This window comes from Pyrus communis, chromosome 4 (genome assembly GCF_041283825.1).
Source record: "Pyrus communis isolate YQ-2024b chromosome 4, ASM4128382v1, whole genome shotgun sequence".
NCBI lineage: Eukaryota > Viridiplantae > Streptophyta > Magnoliopsida > Rosales > Rosaceae > Pyrus > Pyrus communis.
The window spans coordinates 22,058,959-22,083,706 of NC_142568.1; the positions used below are offsets into that span (position 1 = coordinate 22,058,959).

At 38.4% G+C, this 24,748-nt stretch overlaps 5 protein-coding genes and 1 pseudogene across 10 annotated transcripts; 1 reads left to right on the plus strand and 5 right to left on the minus strand.

The window, feature by feature from the left end:
- Positions 1–1,365: 1,365 nt before the first annotated feature.
- Positions 1,366–8,802, minus strand: LOC137723785 (root phototropism protein 3). Of its 2 annotated transcripts, XM_088693023.1 has the most exons (6): positions 8,664–8,802; positions 8,274–8,480; positions 3,570–3,699; positions 3,366–3,435; positions 1,918–3,042; positions 1,366–1,822 (listed from the first exon to the last, which is right to left on the minus strand). In XM_088693023.1, exons 1-6 carry the CDS (start codon positions 8,686–8,688, stop codon positions 1,454–1,456), a joined length of 1,926 nt encoding a protein of 641 aa, XP_088549149.1. In that variant the 5' UTR covers positions 8,689–8,802; the 3' UTR covers positions 1,366–1,453. The 2 variants fall into 2 exon arrangements, with proteins under 2 accessions (XP_088549149.1, XP_068319076.2); XM_068462975.2 differs by having other exon boundaries at positions 8,274–8,688.
- On the minus strand, positions 4,487–6,137 carry LOC137723776 (UDP-arabinopyranose mutase 3). The gene is made up of 2 exons (XM_068462968.2): positions 5,722–6,137; positions 4,487–4,905 (listed from the first exon to the last, which is right to left on the minus strand). The coding sequence occupies exons 1-2, from the start codon at positions 6,046–6,048 to the stop codon at positions 4,651–4,653; spliced, it is 582 nt and encodes a 193-aa protein (XP_068319069.1). The 5' UTR covers positions 6,049–6,137; the 3' UTR covers positions 4,487–4,650.
- LOC148697635 (uncharacterized) lies at positions 6,592–9,205 on the plus strand. Its single transcript, XM_088693024.1, has one exon. It carries the CDS (start codon positions 6,789–6,791, stop codon positions 7,491–7,493), a length of 705 nt encoding a protein of 234 aa, XP_088549150.1. The 5' UTR covers positions 6,592–6,788; the 3' UTR covers positions 7,494–9,205.
- Positions 8,536–15,344, minus strand: LOC137722910 (alpha-crystallin domain-containing protein 22.3). The gene is made up of 5 exons (XM_068462029.2): positions 15,162–15,344; positions 12,234–12,607; positions 10,734–11,697; positions 9,786–9,852; positions 8,536–8,852 (listed from the first exon to the last, which is right to left on the minus strand). The coding sequence occupies exons 1-3, from the start codon at positions 15,182–15,184 to the stop codon at positions 11,459–11,461; spliced, it is 636 nt and encodes a 211-aa protein (XP_068318130.1). The 5' UTR covers positions 15,185–15,344; the 3' UTR covers positions 8,536–8,852; positions 9,786–9,852; positions 10,734–11,458.
- Positions 15,345–16,201: 857 nt separating this feature from the next.
- Positions 16,202–20,176, minus strand: LOC137723357 (uncharacterized). Of its 4 annotated transcripts, none has more exons than XM_088693025.1 (5): positions 20,077–20,175; positions 18,441–18,622; positions 17,872–17,989; positions 17,544–17,769; positions 16,202–16,493 (listed from the first exon to the last, which is right to left on the minus strand). In XM_088693025.1, the coding sequence occupies exons 1-5, from the start codon at positions 20,092–20,094 to the stop codon at positions 16,231–16,233; spliced, it is 807 nt and encodes a 268-aa protein (XP_088549151.1). In that variant the 5' UTR covers positions 20,095–20,175; the 3' UTR covers positions 16,202–16,230. The 4 variants fall into 4 exon arrangements, 2 of the variants coding, with proteins under 2 accessions (XP_088549151.1, XP_088549152.1); XR_015961858.1 differs by having other exon boundaries at positions 16,282–16,493; positions 16,988–17,769; positions 20,077–20,176; XR_015961859.1 differs by lacking the exon at positions 20,077–20,175 and having other exon boundaries at positions 16,202–16,911; positions 16,961–17,769; positions 18,441–18,678.
- A 1,219-nt stretch (positions 20,177–21,395) lies between these two features.
- On the minus strand, positions 21,396–23,849 carry LOC137723737 (nuclear transcription factor Y subunit C-3 pseudogene; annotated as a pseudogene). The gene is made up of 3 exons (XR_015961860.1): positions 23,720–23,849; positions 23,440–23,497; positions 21,396–22,594 (listed from the first exon to the last, which is right to left on the minus strand). The product of XR_015961860.1 is annotated as a nuclear transcription factor Y subunit C-3 pseudogene (transcript).
- Between the last annotated feature and the right edge of the window lie 899 nt (positions 23,850–24,748).

Genomic DNA, 24,748 nt, shown 5'->3' on the forward strand with positions numbered 1-24,748 from the left:
TACATAACTTTTATTTTGCATTTCATTTTTTTTCAATAAATTGTAAAAGACTTGTCGAATACTTAAATGAACGTACATTATATGCTTGTTCCTCATGTTTTTATTATATTCCAAGACTTCATAATATATATACGTATATATATATATCATTCTATTTTGTAGTTTATGATGAAATTATATATACATATTTTTTAAGTATAAATAAACACTTATTTACACGAAATATAATATATTTACTTAAATCTGCCATAGGTCCCGCCGCTCCAAGTAAACATGTCATTTGTGTTACTTTGTATATCATTTGGATTAAATTGGCTATTCCACCTATGAACTTAACTACATCAAATTTCGGGTCATCTTTCTTTTGAATAAGTATTCAATATGATTGTCGCACCACACGTGAAATTAACAATCCACTTATGATATAACATATGTCCAACTATTTGCTATTACTAGCTATACTCTACGTCCCTGAAATATCAACCATTTCGTCTCCTGATGGTTTGGAAGGTCGAGCTTCGGAACATACAAAACCGAAACTTCAAGTGCGGGCTTGTTGCTGTCAACTGACGGCGCTGTCCATGGCAGTCCAATCTCTTGATCTCCAAAAGTCATGAGCTGCCTTTCGTCCATCGCACGACTAGAAGGCCTAATGGTGTAGAAAAAGTTATCCTTCGCCTTTCTCAAATCAATAGCTTCTTGTTCCTTTGATTGATCACTAAGAAATTTATAGGACTCCGTCTTCTGCAAAGTCATCGGGTAAGTTTGATCTGTATCGACATCTTTGAATGTAAACTCAACCGGTTTCCACTCGTGTAGTAACTTTTGATTAGCCGCGGTCATGTTCCCTACAACGTGCTCTTCGAATTCCTTAGAAGGATCAATCTTGAGGACGCCGGTGTGCAAGTGATCTACTTCGAGTTTGATCTTGAATGGAGAAGGAGTACTAGTTTCTGCAGCAACGGCTTCGCCTTTACTGCTCCTGCTACTACTGCTAGATGCCATGATATGATTCGAACCTTCGAACAATTTTGTCAGTTTTGAGGTTTGGTATCTTGTGTCACAAGTCAGTTGTTTTGGGGTGATCAAACATGTATTGCCCTCTCTGACTATTTATAATCTTGTAAGGCATGCCATTGCTTAATTGCATTTTCATCACGTGCTATCGAGCGATAACTTCTGTTTAAATAAGCCTGCTTTTGAGGTTTGTCTTCAAATTTAGTAGCGAATTATTGTCCGCGTGAACTCTTCATCTAGTGTGTTTAAATCAGCCTGCCTCTGTGATTAGTGTTCAAATTCAATATCGAATTATTGTCCGCGTGAGCTCTTCGTCTAGCGTTTCTGAAATTCTTTGAAATCGTAAGATGGAATAACAATGTCCAGCTCGGGCAGGCTGTTCGTATTACGTTACGAAAAGAAAGTACATTTTCCAAATGAAACTCACAGTTCTCTTCTATACGATACATCTCTTCACTTGGTTTTGAAGCTTTGTTTTGCAAATTTTCAAATCATTGAGCTGCAATCTCATTGTCTCAACCTCTGCTGCCATTGAATTTATTTCCTTCCGCAAGTTCGCCATTCCCTTCCCTAAACCTTTATTTACTCTGACAATTGCCTGAGTCATCGTTCTTCGGTAATTTGATCCAATAGCTGTCATGGACCTTGACATGTTTACTTGCTCAAGAAGGATAAATCGCGTATTAATCTTCAAGGGTAACCGATCATTCTTCATTACGTGCTGGCGTGCTTCTTGTGACAACCGATGATACTCCAGGTTTCTACACAGACTCATTCTTTCTTCTTTTGTTAAGTTAGGGTGTACCTGCAGTAAGAAAACAATTATATATAAGCTCCTCCTGTTTAAGTAATTGCATTTAACTGCTGCATGTTATCGGAAAATGGAAGAAACATCGATACCTTGAGGTACGTGTCAATGGCTCTATAAAGATTGTCATCGCAAAACCGAGCGTCTTTTGGCAATGCTTCTGCAAGTGATTGGAAATTATTCACCTTAAGGTTCTCATCCTTTGCAACTAGGGTAAGATATCCGTCTATCAGCCTTCCAACCGCAAACCTTTTTGGTGTTGGACTACTCAAAACTATGGAAACATATGACACCACCACCCTTATAACAAGACCGACATCATAGACACTCTCTTTCTCTCCATAGTTCCTAACCAAGAGATCCGGAGCGCGACATTGATCCAGCTTGAAAGCTATTCTTCTTTCGAGCATGTTCAACAAGTCCGAGTTTATTTTTGTCATAAACCCTAGCTTAAGAAGATGAAGTATAAAGTTGCAAGTAATTGAATTCTCCTCCGTAGGAAGTACCTTAACCAAGCACTCGGTTGTAACTCTTAGGAGCTGATGTGTCATATGCTTCGGGGTCATTCTTTCGAGTCCAGAGGTGACTCGCGAGAGCCATTTTGCAGTCCAATGCGCTATACAGGATCCTATCAGGTCTGCTCTCATCCCTTTAAGTTTTAAGGCTTGGACCACTTCGATGAAATGATCTATTCGAAGGAACGAGACATCTTCAAACCACCAAGTGTCAGCTGCATCTTGAAACCTCGGGTTCTCTGCATTGTTTGGCAGAACATTGAAGCACTGTATTTCATCAGTTTCAGAACTAAATGCTTTAAGGTTTGTACAGGCCTTCCAAGCAATAGCTTCCGCACTTCGTTTGGAGATTTTCAACTCTTTAGCGCACGAAGAGATCGATTCACAGCTTCTCAAAATCCGGAAGGTGTCTTTCCATGACGAAAACATCAAAAAGCTCAAAAAGGTCTCGGTTTTGGAAATCAGATTTCCTTGTTCGAAGTCATCACTCATTTCCAAGAAATGCGCAGCACAATATAGCGGAGCTACGTTGGCAGCAGTTAGATCAACCTTCCAACCATAGCAGAACTTGACTACAGATTCGAAAACTTTTGCTCCGCCTGGAAGATTGTCTATCTGGATTTTGGGGCTGGCATCTCTCCCTACACTAATTCTCTGGAATACTAGTCGATTCAAGTATCCACTTCTCATGACCATCGGAAGCTGAGGATCGACAAACCATGAAATTAAACTTCAAAGAATCAGAACCTAACATCTCAGTTTCTTAATTCAAAAGTTCTATCTAGTTTCTAGTCTAAATATTTTCGATACAACATGCGAGTTAAGGCATTTTTTCAGAGAAATTTCATATATATCAACATTTCACCAATACAATTCTTTGATAAAAATTGTCACCGGTGACAAATCTATTAGTATAAACATGGCTGCCTATTCTTGGCAAACTAGTTTCTTGCAACTCAAGAAATTTCCCCGAAAGACCTTCAGTAAGAGCTAAGGAGTATCGTCTTTCAGGCATTGTAGCATACCTTGTGCAAGTAAAAGTTGGAGTCTCCAACTTGTATGATCAAATCATTTACCACTTCTGTCCTAACAAACCTGCAAGAAAAAAAAATGGATGGTTGCCACTAGCCACAATCAAAACCAAAAAAAAGGAGAGACGGGGATGTTACAGTGACGGTATCCATGGATGAATATAAGTAGAGACAACAAGAGGAGAGGAAGGGGTATACCAGTTCTGATTTCTTCTCTCTATAGCTTCAGCAACCATACCGACATTAGCCGGAGTAATGACACACTTGTTGCGCCTCCCACCGCATACTGAAAACTGACCAAGATTTTCTCTATCGGCATTTTTCGTACCTGCAGTAGCCTTGTCATGTCCATGCAAGACAAAAGCATACATTTTGTGCTTCAAAGTATGAACAGATAGAAAAAGGAATTGTTGTTCCGAAGCACTTTTGAGCTCTGGCCTTTTATATAGAACACAAAAGGTTGAAGTATTTTTTGTGGGGTGGGGGGCTGAAGTAGTTGGGAAATTAAGAGGGTTGGTTGGCTTTTGCCATCTGCTGTCATTTTAAGCATGTATAGGTCGGTGTATATCGTGGATGAACTGAAGCCACTGCCGTGATAATATGTGTCCCACGTAGACCTATTTTTAGGTGCATTCAATCAATGTCATAAATTAAATTATTTACCCTTTTGTTGTTTGTAAATACATCAACTTGGGAAGACAAAGTCAAAAGAATTTGAACTTGGATTGGAGGGAGAAAAGCTTGGGTAGGGAGGTACTAATCATTAGCCGGACATTATACTTTAGGAGAGATTTTTTTCGTGTAACCTTGCTGACCATATACTCTAAGGTAGGGCTGGGCACGGGCCGGGCCGGGCCCAATTTTGAAGGGACCGGACCGGACCTAGGTTCAAAGGGAACGGGGCGGGCCGGGCCGGGGATTACATTTTTTAATATAAGAACCGGACATTACCCGGCCCGGTTGAAACGGGCCGGTTCGGGCCGGGTCCACGGGTCCTTTTTTTTTTTTTTTTTTTGGTTGTTTGAAAGAAAAAAAAAAAAATTGTACATATTCACAGATTGCAAACTGCACAGATTGCAATCTGCACAAAAAACTGCAGACTAATATGCAAAGACTCCGGTGAACACAGAACTTCATATCAAAATCTTGTGAACTAGTTAACCTTTTAGCTTGTATGCTGAGAAATGTGCAACCAAATAAAAGGAAAAGAGAAGTATGTGCTGAATTATAAAAGGATATGCAAAGACTCCGGTGAACACAGAACTTCATATCAAAGTCTTCATACCCTAAGTCTGTGATCCCCACCAATTATTTTAATGCTAAGAATATGCTCGTCATCGTCAAGAAGTTCCAATCTTTCAGTACTTGTAGTGGCAGGAAGCCCAGACTTAACATCAACTTCTCTGAGACTTCCAATCTCAAGGTTCCCCTGCACCACACACCTGCTGACGAAAAATGGAGTTGACGGAGACAGAAGGTTCTTGATATGCTGCTCAAGTGCATTGATATCTTTGCCAGAAGGATCTTTGGCAACCTGCATTTTCACAAAGAGTACCATACTTAAGTTATAACACCTCAATTTCACAAGAATTTTAAGGATATCGATCAAATCTGAAACACATTAGCAGCACCATAACATTGCTAATTCCAGCAACAGTTCCAAATACACAACACCAGCTACTCAAACTACGAATACACGAAACCGAAATTAAACGTTTTAATCTTAATCAATATTTACGGGCCGAAACTTTTAGGTGTAAATCTAACAATAATTCGAACAGACTCGAGTGCAAGGTGGAGATCTGTGAATGTAGTAAACAGTATATCAATTAGCTTAGTGCTGAACCTAAGATTTACGAAAACAATACAAATCTTTCAAAAGCTTCGATATCATAGAATTGCAATTATATAATTCATGCTATCACCGAAACCGGATCAGAAGACAATGACTAACAAACAACATCTCTACACAAGACTTTAAGTACACTAACGGAAAGAACTCATGGTAAGAAACGGATCAAACCAAAGGCAACTATGATATTAAAATATGACTCGAAAGAAATAGAGATCAAAGCAAGTAAAGTTCATTAACAAAAGTAAACGATGAGGGTAAGTCAAACATTAGCAGCAGAAACAGATCTAAACAACAAAAGCAACAGAATTTCATCACAAACTAATCAATTCGAGTCGAATCGAAATTCAATTGAACAACAAGATTTCGAAAACCCCAACAAAACCCACTTCCCAAAACCCACCAAGATCCAACCTTTTCAACTCAAAAATCAAATCCCACATCCAAAACAGCCCCAATTAAGATCCCAAGTTTTCGAAACCCAAAAGCGATACTTACAAAGCAATCGTCGTCGATGGTGAAGATGTACTTCTTCTTGGAGACCATGTAGCCGAAGCATCTGCAAGCAGAGTCCTTGAAGGAGATGCAGGACGCCTTGGGACCCAGAATCCGGTTGATATCGTTGCGGTTGTAGAGCTCGTAGTCGAAGCCCTCCGGGACCTTGATCACCTTCGACGGGTCGCCGTCCTGGACGATGATGAGGTGGTACTGCTGGAAGAAGGGCCTCCACATCTCGAGGAAATCGAGGTTTCGGATGGTGGGGATGACGATGTCGAGCTCGTCCTTCAGCAGAGGGGTCGGGGCGACCTTGCTGTACTGCGCCATGGCTGCAGCTGCTTCTCACCGACGGAGAGCGAGAGAGAGGGAGGGAGAGAGAGACGGGTTGGAGTTTAGACTAAAACCTAAAACCAACGGTCATGATTGGAAGGTATGTTTATTTTCAATCTGGGCCGTCCATTTCAATTACAAACGGGCCGGTTCGGGGCCCCGTTTTTCTATAAATCTGGAACCGGCCCGACCCTAGAATGCCATTACCTAGGCCCGCCCCGCCCCGTTTCCCCTATTTAAAAACAGGACCCGCCCCGTACCCGCCCCGACCCGCCTATACCCGCCCCTACCCGCGGGCCCAAGACCCGTTTGCCCAACCCTACTCTAAGGTTTTGACGTACTTTAGTCATACTTGATCTCAAGTTGATCTCGTTTAGTGTGAGACTGTCCTAATCATGTAACCTACAAAAACTTTTGAGTTGAGATCCTTTTTTGATGTACGTGTTCAAGCTTTGATCTAGAAATTCGAATCGTTTAAGAGAGAGATACGGACTGTTCAAAAACTTCGTTTCCTGTGAGATGGGTCGGTGATACAAGTTTATAAGAACCGTACGATTTAAATTGAAGGGTCAAATTGTCAAGTCCGGCTGCTCTGGACACAAGGAAAAGAAATAAAAAAAATTAAAGTACTTTTATTTTATTTTTGGTGAAAAATTCCACATGAGAATGTTCTTCAGTTCAAACGGTCATATTTTTTTCTTCTTCGCCGTCTTTGAGATCAAAGAGCGGGAGTAGAAATGCAGCTGATCCTCCACTTCCAATCTCGAGCGGTCCTCTCCAAGCAATCCCTTTGCTTCTCCTACCCAATTGTTAAAAAAAAAACTTCGCTTCCAAGCAATATCTTTGTTCCAAAATCTCCAATTTTTACCATTCCGCTCTCACTCTGTCGTCAAACCCAGACCCAATATCCAATTCTATGTGCGGGGAAGAAGAATCGGCGCAATGGGTCTCAAAGATTAACAAGATTGCTGCTCCAATTGATGCCGGCCATCGTATCGAACTTCAAGATAGTGCCTCAGCCGTTGGATCTGGTTGTTGAAGAATTATACAGCGGAGACCGCACCGGAGGGGGTCTGGGGATCTGGAAGGGGTTCGGAGGGGGCGGCGATGGGTTCGGAAGAAAACGAAAGAGGAAGTCTTTGTTGCTGTTTCTGTTATATGGGGTTCTGGTGATTTGTGGGTTGGGATTGTTGTTCTGTGGAGATGTGGGAAGCAACGTGCTTTTCTGCGGATTGGGATTTGGGCTTTCGGGGGTTGCTATGGTTCAGTGGTGGGACAAGATTGGTATTTTTGCCGTCTTTTTAGGTGGTGTTTTGGTGGGTCTAGGGTTTCAGAGAGAGGAATTGCACAAATTGGGTTTGAAGATTAGGGCTTTTTGTCCAGGAATGGAGGCTGTTACTTGGAGAACAAGAAGAAGAAGAGGTGGAAGAAGAGCATTCTGAGAGAGAGAGAAAGAGAGAGAATGAGATGTTAGTGATTTTGCAACGAATTTTGATTCTTTGATTTTACAGTGAAGTGATAAAATTACTATTTTGATGTTGCCTTTTGCTCCCATAGAATGCTAGGAGTAAATAGTGTGACCGTCATACAATCACGTAGTATTACTAACTCATTCTCAGTTAGTGTCGAAATTTGGAGTTTAAAGATCATCTTTTGATTTGCCCATCAAGTTCTTCCATTTGAATCAAAATGCTCATGATTCATGAAGAAACACCAGAAAACCATTCTCTCACTCATGGAAAAATGCAGAACCATGAGTGAACTGAAACAAATACATGGGCTGATGATCACCACCTCAGTTTTTTAACAATGTCATCCAGTTAAGTAGGCTTGTCGATTTTTGTGCAAATTCCGATGCCAGAGACCTCGGCTACGCAAAGAGAGTTTTCGGGCAGATTACTCAGCCTGGTGTCTACATCTGGAACCCTGTGATCAGAGGATACTGCAATAGTGAGGAGAACCCAGTTGAGTCTTTGATCATGTATCGAAAACTAGCATTGGTTAAGATACTACAGTTGGGACTGCCTTAGCGAACATGTATGCTAAAATTGGAGACGCAGGAAGTGCTCAAAGAATTTTCGAGGACTTGCAGAAGAAAGATTTGATGGCATGGACTAGCATGATTATCGGTTTAGCCATGCATGGACACGGTATGGAAGCGCTACATGCATTTAGAAAAATGCAAGAGGATGCATGGTGTTATTCCAGACCAGATGACTTACATTGGGGTTTTATCGGCATGTAGCCATATCTGTCTTGTGGGGGAGGTTCAGAGACATTTTGCCTCGATGGTAAATCTTTATGGCATAAAACTGACTGCAGAGCATTGGTCTTCTGAGTCGAGCAGGCTGCTTTGATGAGGCGATGAGACTGCTGGAAGAGATGCCGATCCAACCCAATGTTGCTATGTGGGGAGCTCTCTTGAACGGCTGCAAGATGCATGAAAATTTTGATATAGCTGACCAAGTGAGAAGATACATAACAGAGATGGAACCTGGCAATGGAGTTGATGTTTTTGTGTCCAAAGTTTAGGACACCTGGAGCACAATAGATTTCGTAAACAAAGAGATTGAAACATAATTCGGTGTACACCGATGCAAAACGGAAACTACCAATCTGAATTTCAAACATCTGCATTTTGAGAGGTTCAGAAATATTCTGGTCATCTATCAACGATTCGACTTTCAAACATCTGCGTATTAAGATGCCTGAAATATTTGTTGTAATCCATCATGCTTTCAGATGTCCCTCATCCTCATCATCTTCATCGCCTGGGGCTGCACCTTCTATGGAGATCATGACTGCAAAAACACAAAAACAGATATGACTAACAGATATGTTCTGGGGAAATTACTGGCGGTATTTTATAGACTTATTCAGACCACGCAACAGCGCACTCGCTGAGACATGCAGTGCACACATGGAAAGAGCGAAAACACGCGGAAGCCATTCAGATAATACGGAAAAACCTACCCCCACCTAAGCATTTACTGGCATGTTCGGTGGGCGGGCTGGCTTGGATTGGGGTTTGGGCAGTGGCGTGGAAACCCATTCTAAGTTTGGGTTTCAAAATCACACTTATTTTGGATATGAATCCGAGATTCATATCGGATCCATGCTACACTTAACATACTAATGAATCACATTATCCAGATCTTATGTGCTTCACATAATTTATACTATGTCATATTTTCATAGGGTGGTGCTGGTGCTATCCACACACCCATTTTTACTTCTCACACACCTCTCTCAATTTCCGGCCGTTTGAATGAATCAAAGAAGATCAATGAACAAAAAATAACAAGGGTGTGTGGGAGGTAAAAAAGGTATGTGTAAATTACACTACCCTTTTTATAATAAATAGGTTTGGCTTCACTATATTCCCCATCGCAAGATGAAGTGACCAAATCCAACACCACAACAACCCAAAATACAAAAAAATCTTTTACTCGTAGAGATAAACATCTATATACATTTATACCTGTATAATAATTATAAATTAAGAAAACGTTTTCTAGTTGCACTAAGCCCATATTTCACCAGTCATCTTTTAACTTTTCAGTCTATACCATAACAGCGATGGATAAATTTAGACGTCTATTGAATATTTCATAGAGTGCTGCAACCTTAACAAAGAAAGAAACTGGCTTACTATATCTATACAATTCACAATCTACTAACATGTGAAGAAAATAACTGCGTGCATTAAAAGACAAGAGTAAGGATAGTAATACCTCTACAAATTATGCGGTTCCAGATGGCAAGAAAACTTTATGATGCCAAAATTGCTTCAGCCATTAACTGTGAATATCGAAAAGTTTATCCGTCAGTTTATATGCGTGAGAAAAACCAATAACATGCTGGCGGAAGTTTGGCACAGTAACCTCCAAAAATGAAAATTTCAGAATGCATGAACTTGTAGAGTCAAATACCAAACATGTGTAATAGAATTCATGTCACACAAAACCACAAAGCTATACAAGTAAATCAAAACACCTGCTCCCAAAAAGAAACTATTAGCAATTCAAATACACGCATTCATTAAAGTTCACATAAGTAATTCAAGACAACATGAAGAGTTAATATCAGGGAGTGAGACACTTCAGTCTACCGTATACGCAGAACCATATTATAAATGAACCAAGGGAATGGTAAAAGATGCAAATGTTGGTCCTAGCTAGCACTCATTAATGTCTTTGAAGAGTTACATCCCGGCCTTTTGCTCAGATTTGAAGGTGCGGAGTAACAATTCAAAAAGCTAAGTACCTGAAGATACACCAACTAAACTAAAGCAAACTTGATTCCCTAAGTGGCCAAAAAGCCTACATTCCCCCATAACAGCTGTGGGCATCTTTATAATCCGCAACACAATAAAAATGAACAAGGGATATAGAAATAAAAAACAGTAGCAGTTCAGGGGAAGTACAGTCGTGAAAGAAGGATTCTCAGTACGAGATGCCACAAATTCTCATAATCTAAAAAATTTGAATTGGTAATGAACCCCCAAATTAGAGAAGATGCTAAGGTTGGATCACAGAACATAAATGCATGAGGAAAGTTTTGAAAAACCTTTTGGTCAATACAACCAAAACACATGGCCACTCATTCAGATATCCAAGAGAATGGTAAAGAAAGGAAAGCAAAATTATGAAAGTTCTGAATTTGGGTTTCAAAGTACAAACCTGCAGTTTGGTGCTTTGATCAGCAAGCTGTTAATCACAACCTAAACACCACTACCAATGTCAGCCCCTTACAGTCAACCACGCCCACCCACCCAACACTCAATTCAAAGTTCTTTAAAATGACTGAAAGCGCTTTTGTAGAAAGTGTTTTTGGGTTCCAAGCACTTAAAGTGCATTTTGGAAGAAGCAATAGTTATGTGCTTCTTGCAAGAAGAACTTCAAGTGCTTTTTCCAGGATTCACTTGCATTTTACTACGAATTGGTTCCAAAAGCAATTTCATCAAAAGCATTTTCAGTAAACTCAAACGATATATAATTTTTTCCAAAAGTAGTTTTCATAAAAAGATAATCCATAAAAGACCATTTCCACAAAATAACAAAGCTAAGTATCTTGTAAGTTTTAAGATAACTACCAGCTGTTTCACCATGAACTGGCCTTGGTAGATATCTACGGTAAACAAACATAGTCCACCCATGAACACAGCTTCCAGTCTTAAAATGAGTGCATACAAACAGCTTAGCAAAGCCCCAGTTCACTATTACTTGGGCTCGAGCAAGAGTACCGTATATCACCTCTAGCTTGTCTCCCAGGCTTCATCCCCCGCAAAACAGAGGCAATTATTTATTTATTGTCTACATCTTAAGTCCTAACATATGGAGTCTTCTCCATTCAACTCAGACCTCTTCATCATACGAAAACATACAAGCTCCTCGAAGCAAATATTTTAAGGTAATTTTTTCTTCAAAATGCCCTCCAGAATCCCGTCATTCTCCAGAGACACAATTTTTTGCTCGCTTTCAACTGGACCAGGAAGCTGGATAGAGACAGAGAAGTGACCTGGTGGGCACAGATTTTGCGTCTTCATCTTAAAGACATGGAAATCCCTGCATACTATTTTCCCTCCTGTTGTAGTTACTCCTTGTATGAATACTTTCCCATCAGGATCAACATCACAACTAAATTCTGCATTCGCAAAGACAAAAGATGTGGTCCATTAAAGCATGATAAAAAATATCAAGACATGTCGAAACAAATAGATAACCAATCTTTCATGATAAACAGATAACCTAGTTATTCAAAGTCTGAAAGGAACACTTTATTTAAAAAAATAAAGAAAAGTCAACATGCATGACTAATGTTTTTAGTGTGTTTATTTGGTGTGCCCTACTAACCCGTGTAGCTTAGGGTGTGCTTAAGGTGAGCTCACAACACCATATGGTGGTGAACAGATTTCAAACACCATGCATCACTAGACCATCACCAATCAATCACTTCAATGCCCTGCTTAGTTACACATGCATGACTAATGATGAACAAAATAATTTTTTATTGATAACCACACCTTTGTCAAAGAGGTGTGCACTTGGTCTAATATGCTAAGTTAACGAACAAGAGACTCCCTTCATAGCTCATCCAATTAACAAAATTAATAACCTATAAGAAAGTAGAACAACAACAATCAAGTATTTAACAAAATGACACAAGGTGATCATACTCACTGTCTTCCTTCAAAGCCCCTGGTATAGAGACACGGAATAAGTATGAGTCTTCATTCTCGCCAATATCAATTGATCCTACTGTTGGTCCCCCTTGTGCCAATGCAGCAGCCGCTCCGGTCAAGATAATCGCTGACTGGTTGGTTTCCAAAATCTTATTCTTCTCTTCTATTGTTGAGTGAGTTGGAAGAACTATCCTAACTTGCTCCACTTGTTCTTCAAAATCTGTATCTTCTGATAAATCCATTGTAGGCGGAATATAAGGCTCACTTCTCAGAGGTGTTGGTTCTAATAATATGGGTTGTGTAGGATCAAAATGAATTGGTTGTTGAGGATCTGATTGATCTGGTTCATTAACCTTACTTGTTCCCGCAAACCTACAAGAAAACCTCTCGGGTTTATTTCAGCAAACAAATAGGGTGCAATAAATTCTACCAGAAGATGTTGCATTTGAAAGAGGGAGGGGGAGTTTCAACTTGCATAAGCACTTCCATGATAAAATAATAGATATTAGTCACATACAGACATATACAACAGAAATAAATATATATCTCACTCACTCTCCAAAGGAATGTGATAACTGATTATTTTCTAATTGCAGCTTTCAAAAAGTAAGTTTTATATTTAACTATTCTATATTATCAGGTGTAATCACAAAACAAGCACTCGAACCAGGGTAGACCATGGGCATTTAGGGTCCTGAGGCAAAGAATGAAATGTGGTCCTCATATTGCATTGGTATTAAAAATATATCCAAATTTTTTATCACCAAGTAATAAGGTGCGACTAATATTATTGCAAGCATTCAGATTTAAAAATTGTAAATAAAAAAAAAAAAAAAAAAGGCATAATTTGGCCAGGTTATGATTTTTCTTTTCATTGAACCACGATACATGTCAAAAAAACATCAGGATATCGGAAGCTACACACTTCAAAACATAGCAACACCATAAACATGAAATACCCTAAAATCCCTGACAAAACTTCACAATCATTACCCATGTTCCAGAGGCGGCACTTACAGTTCCCATCTTCCAAAAAAGAAAAACAGAGAGAAGAAACAATAGACTAATTGTATATACCCAATTCTCTTGAAAGAATTAACTAACATAAGATAAAAATATTCCCTTTGAGTTTCAGCAGAGAGACAGAATCTATCATCAATAAAAATAAACTCAAAAACAAACAGAATAGAAAACCTCAGTCAAATGGGCAGAAATCAAGCACGATAAGAACAGGGAAGATCAATTGTAAATCGAAGAAAGAACCAACCTAAAAGGCATTTTGGCAAAAACAAGGGAGAACCGGAACAACCCAGAAGATGAGGAAGAAGAAATTTAGGAAACTAGGTTTTCCATTTTCTCTTAAATAAACAAGGGCACATGAGGACCGGGTCGGATCTTTTAGTTCAACATTTAGTAAGACACAACGCAATTTTTCTTGGACTATTCCTATTTTAGCCAAAAAAAAAAAAAGCATTTAACAGATATAATATATGTATAAGAGAAGCAGCGCTGGTTTACACTAAAGTTCTGTTAAAGATAGCAAGGGTCAAAGACAATAAACTTGGCTTGAACATAGCAAGGGTCATGGATTGCACAACTGATTCAGCCAAGTCCTATGAATGAAAAATATTTACTGCAATTATAGCATAGATGCATGCATCTGTTTGTACCATATACATGTTTTGTCCCTAGTGATTTTATTATCAAGGAAACACAATTCACCCCCGAGTCAAATCCTATTACAAGTTCAAACCATATTTTAGGAAGTAAGACGCATAAAGGAACAAATTAGCATTGCAATCCAGAACCTGAGATATGTATCTGTGTGTATACATATACATCATGTACCACCATTGCTTGGAGAAGCACACACAGAAAGTGTAGTTTTGTTTTCCTGTGGTCTGTTACTTTTTTTATTTTCTAAAAATTCTTGTTATAATTTGTTATACCTTTTATGATTCACTCGACACAACCTAATTGAAAATGCCCAAATATCATAGGGTTCCACAGGAAAGTGAACAAAAGAAAATGATAATAAATAGGCTAATATATTTGTTCAATTCCCCTAATTTCCTAAACCACACAAATCTATTGGAAAGTTTCGTTTCCATATCAATTCTACTCCATTATACAATAATCACTTCAGAAAACAATACAGAACTAATCAAACTTCTGTGACCCTATTTGGGCAAAATGGTTTTTTCTTTCCGAAAATGGCAACATTTTGAAATCGCGCGGGTAATGCATTTTTCATACAGGTTGCCACTTCGTATTACATGACATGTTGGACATTTTTACGAAAAAACATGTTCCCCTAACTGACGACCATGACCTAAAACCTATATCTCGTAAATTTCATTTTCAGTTCAGGAAACATGATGTTCCACTAAAATCAAATTTGAACTGCGACGACCCCTAGCATTCCTCCAGAACATGCTTTTCTACCCTAACATACATAATTATCAAAGAAACAGTTTCAGAAATCTACCCACCAACCCACTCTTTTCTCCTCATCATCAATTTAATCCACAAAATCGCCAAATCTCTTATAATTGAACAAGTATTTATCTTTTCTTATTCCTGTTCTATAAAATTCACACTCATACACATACAGAAGCAGGAACAGTTCAAAAAACCCGGACCGTTATCGTTTTCGTGTACACAAGCTTTTTATACAAAAATTACAAGAAATTCATAGCCACAACTTGAACATGGAAATATATAACAGGCATTTCTATAGAGATACTAATATATACACACATATGTACATGCAATTGCAGATCTGAGACCCAAAAAATGTATAAATCAAATGAAAATTGCTGTGTAAAAATTCGACTTTGTATCTGTAAAATTCATATAACCTACAGGTATATAAATATATCGAATTTATGTATGTATAAGTGGAAGCAGATGTGTGTGTATATACCAAGACGGCGGCGGGGAAGCCATCGGAGAGCGGTCGGAGAGTTGCAAACAGCGTCGCAGCTGGGAGGGTCTTGGGGTCTGTGCCGTTGCCTGCGCTTAACTGAGTGAGGTGCTATTCGGACTGACAATAATGCCAGGAGTGTCCTCGCCGGTTCTTTTTGAAAGGGATTTTGTGATTCTCTAATCACACGTTTGTTTATGTATATGGTGTGATTATAAATTTTTTTTATTTAAAATTAAATATAAACAATACTTAACAAAAACTGATTACATAATGTACAATGAACGGATGTGATTGGAGGATCCGGCGAGAATTCTCTCTCTCTTCGAATGAGGATCCTAGAAATCTTTAAATCGTGTTCGTTCATCGTATATCGTGCGATCAATTTTTATCAAGTACTATTCATATTTAATTTTAAATAAAAGTATTTAAAATGATTTATAACTGTACGATATACGATAAACAGACACGATTTAAGAATCCATAGAATCCTCACAAAGAGGATCTGAAAAAGATCCTCATCCCACCATCTTATCCCCGAGTACAGATCGCCTTCGAATCTAACAAAAAGGTGCCCAAAGATCAAATGATCCGAAACGTTGAAATTTGATTACAACTTCTTAGCCCCATCATCTTCTCGTTTTTATATTCCTTTAAATTTTCCTTTTCTCCTTACCCAATCATCTTCTAACTTTTATTTTTTATGAAAATTTTTATTTGTATTTTTTATTTCCGTTTTATTATTTTCAATTTTTTACCAGTATAATTTTTTTTTCTAAATATAAACACACTTATTTATACGTTACATAATAAGTATATTTAAAAAATTATCTCAACAAGCCAGCTGACTAGCGCATTTTAAAACCTTGCACCGCATCATTAAACCGGTTTAGTGTTAGTTGATCTTCAAATTAGATGGTTTAAGTTTGTTGGTGTCAAATAGTTGAACAATAACTTTTCGTGTTGTCAAGTAGTTTAACAATGAAAATAGGTGTCACGGTTGATATATCGGCTGATTAGTAACAAGGTACAGGTAAATATTGTGGGCTCAACGTCCAATATTAGTAGTTCAGGATAAATACAATTTATGTTTCTCAACATTCTCCTCACCCTCACAACACCGGTAAGTACAATCTTGTGATTTCTCCGAGATGAATCTTCTCAGTTTGAAGGTTACAACTAAATTTTGAAATCGAAGTAAAAATTCTTGTACACAAGAGAAAACGAGAAAGATTACAAATCTCAATAGGCCGATGAAGCAAACCCCAACTTTTTTCTGAAAGTTCCTTGTAGGAGCGTCCATCGGGGCTTTTATACGAACCACGAATGAACCTGTTCAACATTTTCAGCAAAAAGAATCAATCGCTATTGCAACAAGGATGCCGGCAAACCAAGCAGAGATAACCTTTTAGATCTCAAGCCAACTTGCCAACTACAGTTCATTTATGGATGATGGCAACAGTATGTAAACGAGATAACGAGGATGAATGGAATATTTGTCGAGAAAGTTGTGAGATCATGTCAGATTCAGTATTTCAGTGCTTGAAATAATAATGAGACAGATACGCACGTAAGAAAATAAACACAGATACTCATCTAAGAAAATAAACAGATTCTTATCGATGTCAAATTGCAATGAAGGAGCAAGCTGCAAGCACAACCCTTTGCCGTTTAATTTATAAAAAATTTAAATCAAAAAGTGGCCGAGGCTTTTGATGCTGTATGGGATAAAACAAGTTCGCATAACGAGCTATTGGATCAACTGACGCCATTTATATTCCAAGTGATATGTAGTACACCAAGTATTCATTCTAGGAAACAGATACCTGAGCCCACGAGAAGAAAATACAGCGTTCGAAGGTGATACTATCCGGGCAGATCATGATTGACTTCGTCACATTTATCCAGGAAATATGGAATTCTAAGCATGGCTGGACAACAAAAACTCCCAAGAATTGTCCTCTTACCGTTTACTACGCTTGAAAGTAATATACTGCTCTAATTAAACATGAACCACCTAAAATAAGCCGAAAAACATTAAGGCAACCAGCGTAGGTGAGAATCATCTCATGACTAGTGGGATACATCCTACAGACGGACAGTTATTTATTAGCCCAAAATAACGTAACTCACTTTTGGTAAGATTACGAAGAGGATATAGGCAGATAACACTGCAAAGTGATGCTTAACGTATAAGTGGATTGTGGAGGGTATATATTCTATAGAATGATTGACTCCAAAAACAATGAATTATCGCAAGTATACCAAATTCTCTAACTTTACATGTTAAGGAGCTTATATTTGTTAAAAACAATGTCATATACGGCATTGGCACAGAAAATGTACTCGTAATTCTAAAGCACCAAACAGAGAACTACTTACACGCAGGAAGGTGGGACGTGTCGGCAGAAACAGCACAAGCAATCCCCAAGTTATGAAGAGCACCCTTTATGACTCCACATGACAAATGGAGACGCATGTTTGGTTCTTCTGCTGCCTTGTTTTCGGCCACCTCGGCATTTTCTTGAGACAATTCTCCATTTTCGGAAGGGCCGAGCGACATGCCTGAAACCCAACGAAATCGATTATCTTGCAATACAAAAGTACCCTACCACACAAACAAAAAATCATCTTAGTCTTATCAAATTCACACATCGACAAAGAACCCCAATTCAGTATTAGTCGATTGACTCAATTCTAAACATACTACCCTATGATTGGTCTTTAAATTGTCAATCTGCTTCTTGAAGAGCTCAGACCAAAAGTCCTTGCAGATGAACTTAATTGCATCCAGATGACCAGCAAACCGAGGCCGCTCCATCGTGTACCTAACAAGTAAAATTTAACCATAATCACACTCCTATCCCTACAATTTACAATGAACATTATTTTGTCAACTTTAAATTATAAGTAGACCTAAAATAGCATAAGATTCAATGCCACATACACATGCTTTACTTTCCCACATTTTCTCAGTAACCAAACACTGTACCAAATCATTACAAACGAAAAAAAAAATCGAGATCAAACACTTCAAATTACTATCCCACATTTTCTCAGCAACCAAACACACTACCATATCATAACAAACGGAAAAAAAAAATAAAAAAAATAAAAAAAACAGAGAACAAATTTCGAAATCAAACACTTTGAAAATATGCATTTGAGATCTGAAAACTCACAACCTGTCAGATCAAACAAATCCAATTCAATCGCAATGAAATAAAGGGAACAATTAGAGAGGGCAGGGTGGTTGGGATAGAGTGCGGGAAGGTCTACCGCTCGGAGAGCTGGCGGCCGACCTGGTAGCCAATAGCGTCGATCCCAGTGGCGGCGAGCTCGGGCTTGTTGGTGTATAACCGATTGTAGTACAAAGAGACTATCTCTGTCAGAAGACTATCCACGCAGCTCTCTGAGACCTCTCCCCCCATCTCACTCTCTCTCTCGAGCTCTCGCGCTCCCTCTGTATTTTCTCAGATTTTTCCTTTGTAAATTGATTATGTTTTCATGAAGGAAAAAAAAAAACAAAGAAAATAGATTTTGAGAGTAGATTATTGGGCTTATAGAATATAGGCTTGTTGTGGGTATGAAACAATTGGCCCATTGGATGACCATATAATATAATCTCGGCTTTTCCCAGCGCTACCATATTTCCAGCATTCCAGACAAACATGATCACCCAATGGCAGCGTTGGGAAAAGCTGAGGTTATGGTATATATCTCGGTCCTATCTGTACATAAGGTTTAGAATACTTGGACCCAAGAGTTTAGAATACTGGAATTCCAAAGTTTTGAAATTAGAAAAACTAATGAAAATGGTTTGAAAACTTTGAGTTTTAATGATAAGAACAAAATAAAGGATAAAATGAATAGTACCAGGATTGATTTTTTAGTGTAAAAATGTAGTTTTTCGTTAAAATAAATAGTACCGTGAGTTCTTCGCTAAAACTTCCCTTGAAATTTTCTATCCCATTTATATATTTCTTGGTCAATAAAAGTTAATTTACAGTAAACAGATTGCTTACTGTTGAGGCTATTGTTAATCCAGTTGGTGTTGCTTATTTTTTTGGAAGTTTTAACGAAAAGTCTGCAGTACTATTCACTGAACAACTAATGATTAGTTTACTTGAGAAAATTGAATCGATGAGGAATTAGATTGAAGAGCAATCAGATTGAGTAAGAAGTATAATTAGATTCATGAGTAAGAATAATAATTAGATTCATGTTAAAGTTATTTATTAAACTAACCGGTAGTAAAGTAAGACTGATGTTCGTTCCATATAAGTTATTTACTAATTCATTTGAATTCAAAATAATTAGTTTACTAAAATTGCCTTGTTTAAATTAAATTATTCTGAATATACGTTGTAGCTGACACCAATGTCTAATCTGAATTTACAACAAATAGAAGAAGGGAACTTTGGAAAAACCCTTTTCGAATCCCAAAGGTCTGAAATTTTCCATCCCATATATATATTTCTTGGTCAATAAAAGTTAACCTACAGTGAACAGATTGCTTCCTGTTGAGGCTATTATTAATCCAGTAGCTGTTGCTTATTTTTTTCAGCAGATTGCCAAATATCTTGAAGATCGGTGCTACAATGAGCCTAGACTTGGTCACTGTTCAAATCTTGAAATTTGTTAAAATTAGGCCACGAAACTCCCTTGATTGAAGATGAATTTCATGTTTGATTAAAGATGAAACAAATTTCAAGATTTGAACAGTTTGCCCAATCTTCGTTCTTAATTTCTTCTCACAATCTTTGAATTTAACAAAGCACAAATGAAAACCTCATCACAGCAATAGTTCATATAGCTTTGTGCCAAAAAATTCCAAGAATCGTCTAGGCAAGCAGAAAGAGACGGAAAGAAAAGGAAAAAAGGAAGAGGAGAAGCAAGAGATTAAAGTTGTTACCTTTCTTCTTACCAGCATCTACCTCTTCAAGGATCTCACGGATCCTTCGCCACTCCTGAGTGTACTCCGAAAGTTTCTGGTTCTTAACTTTGTTATCCTCCTTGTTTTTCCTACTATGGGCTGGTTTGGTATTGCTGTGCTTTGAAAAAAAAGTTGTTTCTGTTGTGCTGTGAGAATAAGCAGTTGTGAAATAAAGCAGTAGAGTGTTTGGTAAATTTTTTTGTAAAAGTGCTTTTGAAAAAAAAAAAGCAATATTATAATATTTGATAAACTTTTATGTAAAACAGATGTGAAAAAAAAGCCGGGTTTTCAAAGCTAGGTTTTGCAGCTTCTTGTTTTTGACTTTTTTTCACCCAAAATTGTGAAAAAAAACTGAAGCTGAATGTTTACCAAACACAAAAACAGCTCCTAACTTTTTTTTATACCAACTTTTTTCAGAATCACCTCAGTACCAAATCATGCCTATATCAGCAATTTGAGAAGCAATCGAATAAGCCCGACCTTTTTTTACTGTACTGTGTGTATATTGTTTTTGGACCTTTTTTGTAAATTTGTTTGGGCTTTTTTAAAGTCGTTGATAAAGTATATAAGTAGATAGGTCTTCAGCATATAGGTATAACAGTTGATAGAGTCGTTGGCACAACGGCCGAACGCGAGTTTCAAATTAAAGAAAATATGCATTGGTAGTAAAACTCACAAAACCTCGTTGGGGTAAAAGTATTAACAATTATTATTTGAATTTTATATGTAATTAGGAAGGTGGAAAAACAACCTACGACGGTTGGGAATCTTGAAGAATCGAAAAGCAGGTGGTCTCTCCGCAGGCACAGCAAGGAATTGTGCTAGCTGATGACAGACAATAATCCATCGTTTTTGTCTTCTATTATATTTTCTTCCTCGGTGGAATATTTTGTTTGGTGAATTTTCAATGAATTACTAGTTGGTACTCATTTTGAGTAACGCATATTAACATCAAAATTATTTTAATCTACAGCCAAATGTTCGGATTTTCAGATTCGGTTTATTATGTGTTTCAAGTGAAGTAGTTTGACCAGTTTAATAGAGAAATTCGAGGTACCCTTTTAGGCCCAACATTGTACCTAATCCTCGTCAAAGTTGGCAAGTGGATGGTTGAGATGAATACCCCCTCTGTTTCTCTCTCTCTCTCCGCACGGGAAGGAGGGGGTATGAAACCGGTATAGCTAAGTTTTTCTCCTTTTCTGTGATTAAAACCATGAGGACTATCTTTATGTGAGCTGCAAATGAATCAATTGAAACAGATTTTTGCAAAAGGGAATACAAATTTATGCAAAAAACAGTCAACAAATGACATCAAAAGCTCCATTGCACCCTGCAGGATCTTATTACATCACAAGAAAGGCACGATGATCATCACCAAATACTAGCTAAATCGTCGAAAACGGCATATAAGCTAAGTCATAATAATTCTTCTTTTGCTATAAAAGAGTTGACAAAAATCAGTTCGCAACCTTCATCATCGTCGACGATATTGTTTTACGGCCAAGAGTATACGAGACAGATACCAGATGTTAAGCGTAAAAGGCAAGAAATTGCATTATAATTACAAAAACTCCCAAAGTTTGAACACATCAAACTGCACTTCGCTTTTTCTCAGCTTTCAATCACAAGGCTGGAGAACAAAACAAAGGAACTTACTACTCTTCCGCTTCCATGTTGCGCCCGCTAATGATCTGATGGCGACTGCTGCTGGTCCGGTGCCTGCTGCCACATTGGCTGGGTCATGTAGGGGTGAGACTGTTGGGCATACATAGACGGATCCATCATAGGCTTACCCATAATCATCCCGGGATCCCCCACCTGAGGTGCGTGCTGAGGCGGCATATAGCAGTATGGAAGTGCATCATCAGGCCCCCCAACAGACACTGTACCCCTCGGAATCGATGCAAGGACTTCATCTTTCAGATCCTCTCTTGGCACAATGTCCACCAAGAAATCAAAGATATCTGTCCTTGTGATTGCAGCTGCAATGTCATTCTTCTGGAGTGTCCTCCGCTTATTCTCTTCCGTGTGATTCCACGACCGCAATGTCAATTCCAATATGAACATTTCACATGCCCTGGCAAATATCACAGGTGCCTCGGCTGATATCATTCTCACATCCTCATCGGCCTTCATAATCTTCTTGATCCTTGCTAGGGGAAGGCTATGGTTCTTGAAATCTGTCACCTTGTCGATTTCTTGATACTGATTTGTCCAGAAAGTTTGCAGCTGCTGCTGAAGTTGTTGCTGCTGCTGCTGGTGGATATGCTGATAAGCAAGCTGGTGCTGCGCAAGCTGAGCTCCAGGTGATTGACTAGCGGATTGCATAGCTCCCACTGTTGCGGCAACTGACCCCGGATTTGGGCTCCCGACCATTTGATTATGCTGATACGGGTTAGAACCGTATGTCAACTGAGCTCCACTACCTACCATCCCCATAGATTGGGGTTGGTGATGCCCTTGCGGATCCATCCTGGTTGAACTTTGCAAATCGGCCCTGATTGAAACAAAGGACGGAAAAGGTGTCTGCTTCAGAAACCTACTAGTTACTTACTATATACTCCTCACATACGAAAAGATCTCCCTTTCACACACAATGAATGATTAATTCCAACCGATCCATCTTGTATTACGTTGCAGATAAATCTAAACAGTTTGTCCTCTCGTTCTTTGTTTTCCCTCTTTAGACAATCAAGGATCAAAGAATATTCATTCATTCGAATCTCCTCATTTTTCAGACTAAGCAGGCCTAACCTTCCAGCAGAAACAGAAAAACTCATCAATTCACTGCATGAAGGGGTCTCTAAATGCAATCTTGCAACCAAAAATCTACAGAAAATCAACGAGATTCGCATCCCGCCATCTCGTTACTACTCGAAATAGGATCCACCTAATTTGATTCTGTGATCTGTAGAAAAATGAGAGTTTTCTACCTCGGTACCAGCCCCAGATTAAATAACAATAAGTTCAAGAGAAAAAAGAGAGAAAAAAAAACCCAGAAAAATGAGAATAAAATGCCATGGAAACTATAATTCGAGGTCGAAACGCTCGAGATATGATCACGCAATCAGGCAAAAACAGTTTCCACCAACAACAATCATGCAAAACAGAATCCCACCGTTTACAAAAACCAAAATTCGATCTCTGATATATAACAACAACAAAAATGCAGAAAATTCAAAACCCACATCCAGAAAACAAAAATGTTACATGGGGAGGGAACAAAGATGGCCCATTTGACAATCTAAGACCAACCCATCACACACAAGCTCACACACATATACACAACGCAGAGCAAACCAAGAAAACGGTGTGTGGTAGCCGTGCGCGTTTCTCCGGTACCTTTTATCAAACAGGCGGTGGGCGCTGCTTCTGCAGAGGATTGGAGATTATCGAGCACCTGAAAAAAAAAACGAAAATTCCTTCAGAAAAGAGAGACTCGAAAACATCCATCTGGGCAATGAGAGAGAAAGTCTGAAACTTTTTTATTATTTTTTTTTTTTCTGTCCTGGGAAATTAATCGTACGGAGAAATTCCTAGGATTTGTGGAAGATTCTTGGGCATATGATTATTTTTTTATAGTTTTTTTTGGTAATGGTGGATGATGTTTCAGAACACAAACCTAAAAAAGGAAGAACAAAAGCTGCGAGGAAGTGTTGGATTCTGACTTAACATTTGTCAGAATACTGGACTTTTATGGGATTTGTTTTTTCATTTGACGGTTTTGCCCTCGGTGGAAGTTGACATTTTACTGTTAGGGCCAATTGGTCTTTTGGTGCCCGATGGATACGTGGAGGGGATCGGTCTACTTTTTCGGGAGTCTCTGATTGTGACCAGATCTATGGCTTCTTAAGTTTTGTTTACCTGAGGTTTTTTTACGAAATATTTAATTCAAAATAATAATATACGGATCCCTTCCATTTAGATTTTTCGGATTTTTCAATCGTGTTCTTTCAACCGAACATCAAACGGTCATGAATTAATCATATTTCTTTGGCTTTTTCCTATGCATCTTCTTCCCCCTTCTCATTCTCTCTTTTCCGACTCTCTTCTCTTTCTATATGGGTGGACTTTGTGCTAGTTTAGGGTAGCTAGAAGCCGGAAGATGATGGTTTGGATGTGGTGGGTTGGCAACCGGAACAAGTACTCATCGAAGAACGCATAGAATTGAAGGATCTAGATGGAAGGGATCCTGAGAGAATCCCGACCCTACTATAGGAAGTTGGAAATAATTAAATTGGGATGTTATTTAACAGAAGAGGATCCTCCTGACTAGCCCATCTGGGCTGTTCAACTTTAATTCAACGGCTCAAAACAGGAGAACATTCTAAAAGTTATAATAATTACAACCGTTGGATTAAATTTGAACGGCCAGATGAGCTGATCAGGATGATCCCCATCCTGAGCTTAGGTGAGGATTCTCTTCCTTATTTAGCAATTTTGGAAAGATAGGAAAGAAGTTGACAAATTTGGCTTTGTCTCGTATTGTATTATTGTTCAATTTGATTTTTGTAGTACAAACACCCACCTGAATAAAAGTCTTTCAATCTCATTCCTACGTTAATGTGAATCTTGTACTATCATTCAATTTATTTAAAAAAAAACTAATGAAAAAGATTTGAAAATTTTGAATTTTAACGATAAGGACAAA

Coding starts and splice junctions, on each gene's coding strand:
- LOC137722910 (XM_068462029.2), bottom strand. CDS start 15,184: ATGGCTTCCCCGCCGCCGTCTTG. Junction 12,608..15,161: donor GCTTCCCCGCCGCCGTCTTG/GTATATACACAC, acceptor GTTTTCTTGTAG/GTTTGCGGGAACAAGTAAGG. Junction 11,698..12,233: donor AGGGGCTTTGAAGGAAGACA/GTGAGTATGATC, acceptor TTGCGAATGCAG/AATTTAGTTGTGATGTTGAT.
- LOC137723776 (XM_068462968.2), bottom strand. CDS start 6,048: ATGGCGCAGTACAGCAAGGTCGCCCCGACCCCTCTGCTGAAGGACGAG. Junction 4,906..5,721: donor CCATCGACGACGATTGCTTT/GTAAGTATCGCT, acceptor GTGAAAATGCAG/GTTGCCAAAGATCCTTCTGG.
- LOC137723357 (XM_088693025.1), bottom strand. Junction 17,990..18,440: donor GGCCGCCAGCTCTCCGAGCG/GTAGACCTTCCC, acceptor TTTACTTGTTAG/GTACACGATGGAGCGGCCTC. Junction 16,494..17,543: donor CACGTCCCACCTTCCTGCGT/GTAAGTAGTTCT, acceptor AATGTTGAACAG/GTTCATTCGTGGTTCGTATA.
- LOC137723785 (XM_068462975.2), bottom strand. CDS start 8,688: ATGCAGATGTTTGAAATTCAGATTGGTAGTTTCCGTTTTGCATCGGTG. Junction 3,043..3,365: donor CCAACTTTTACTTGCACAAG/GTATGCTACAAT, acceptor GTCGATCCTCAG/CTTCCGATGGTCATGAGAAG. Junction 1,823..1,917: donor CCATTGACACGTACCTCAAG/GTATCGATGTTT, acceptor TTCTTACTGCAG/GTACACCCTAACTTAACAAA.
- LOC148697635 (XM_088693024.1), top strand. CDS start 6,789: ATGCAGCTGATCCTCCACTTCCAATCTCGAGCGGTCCTCTCCAAGCAA.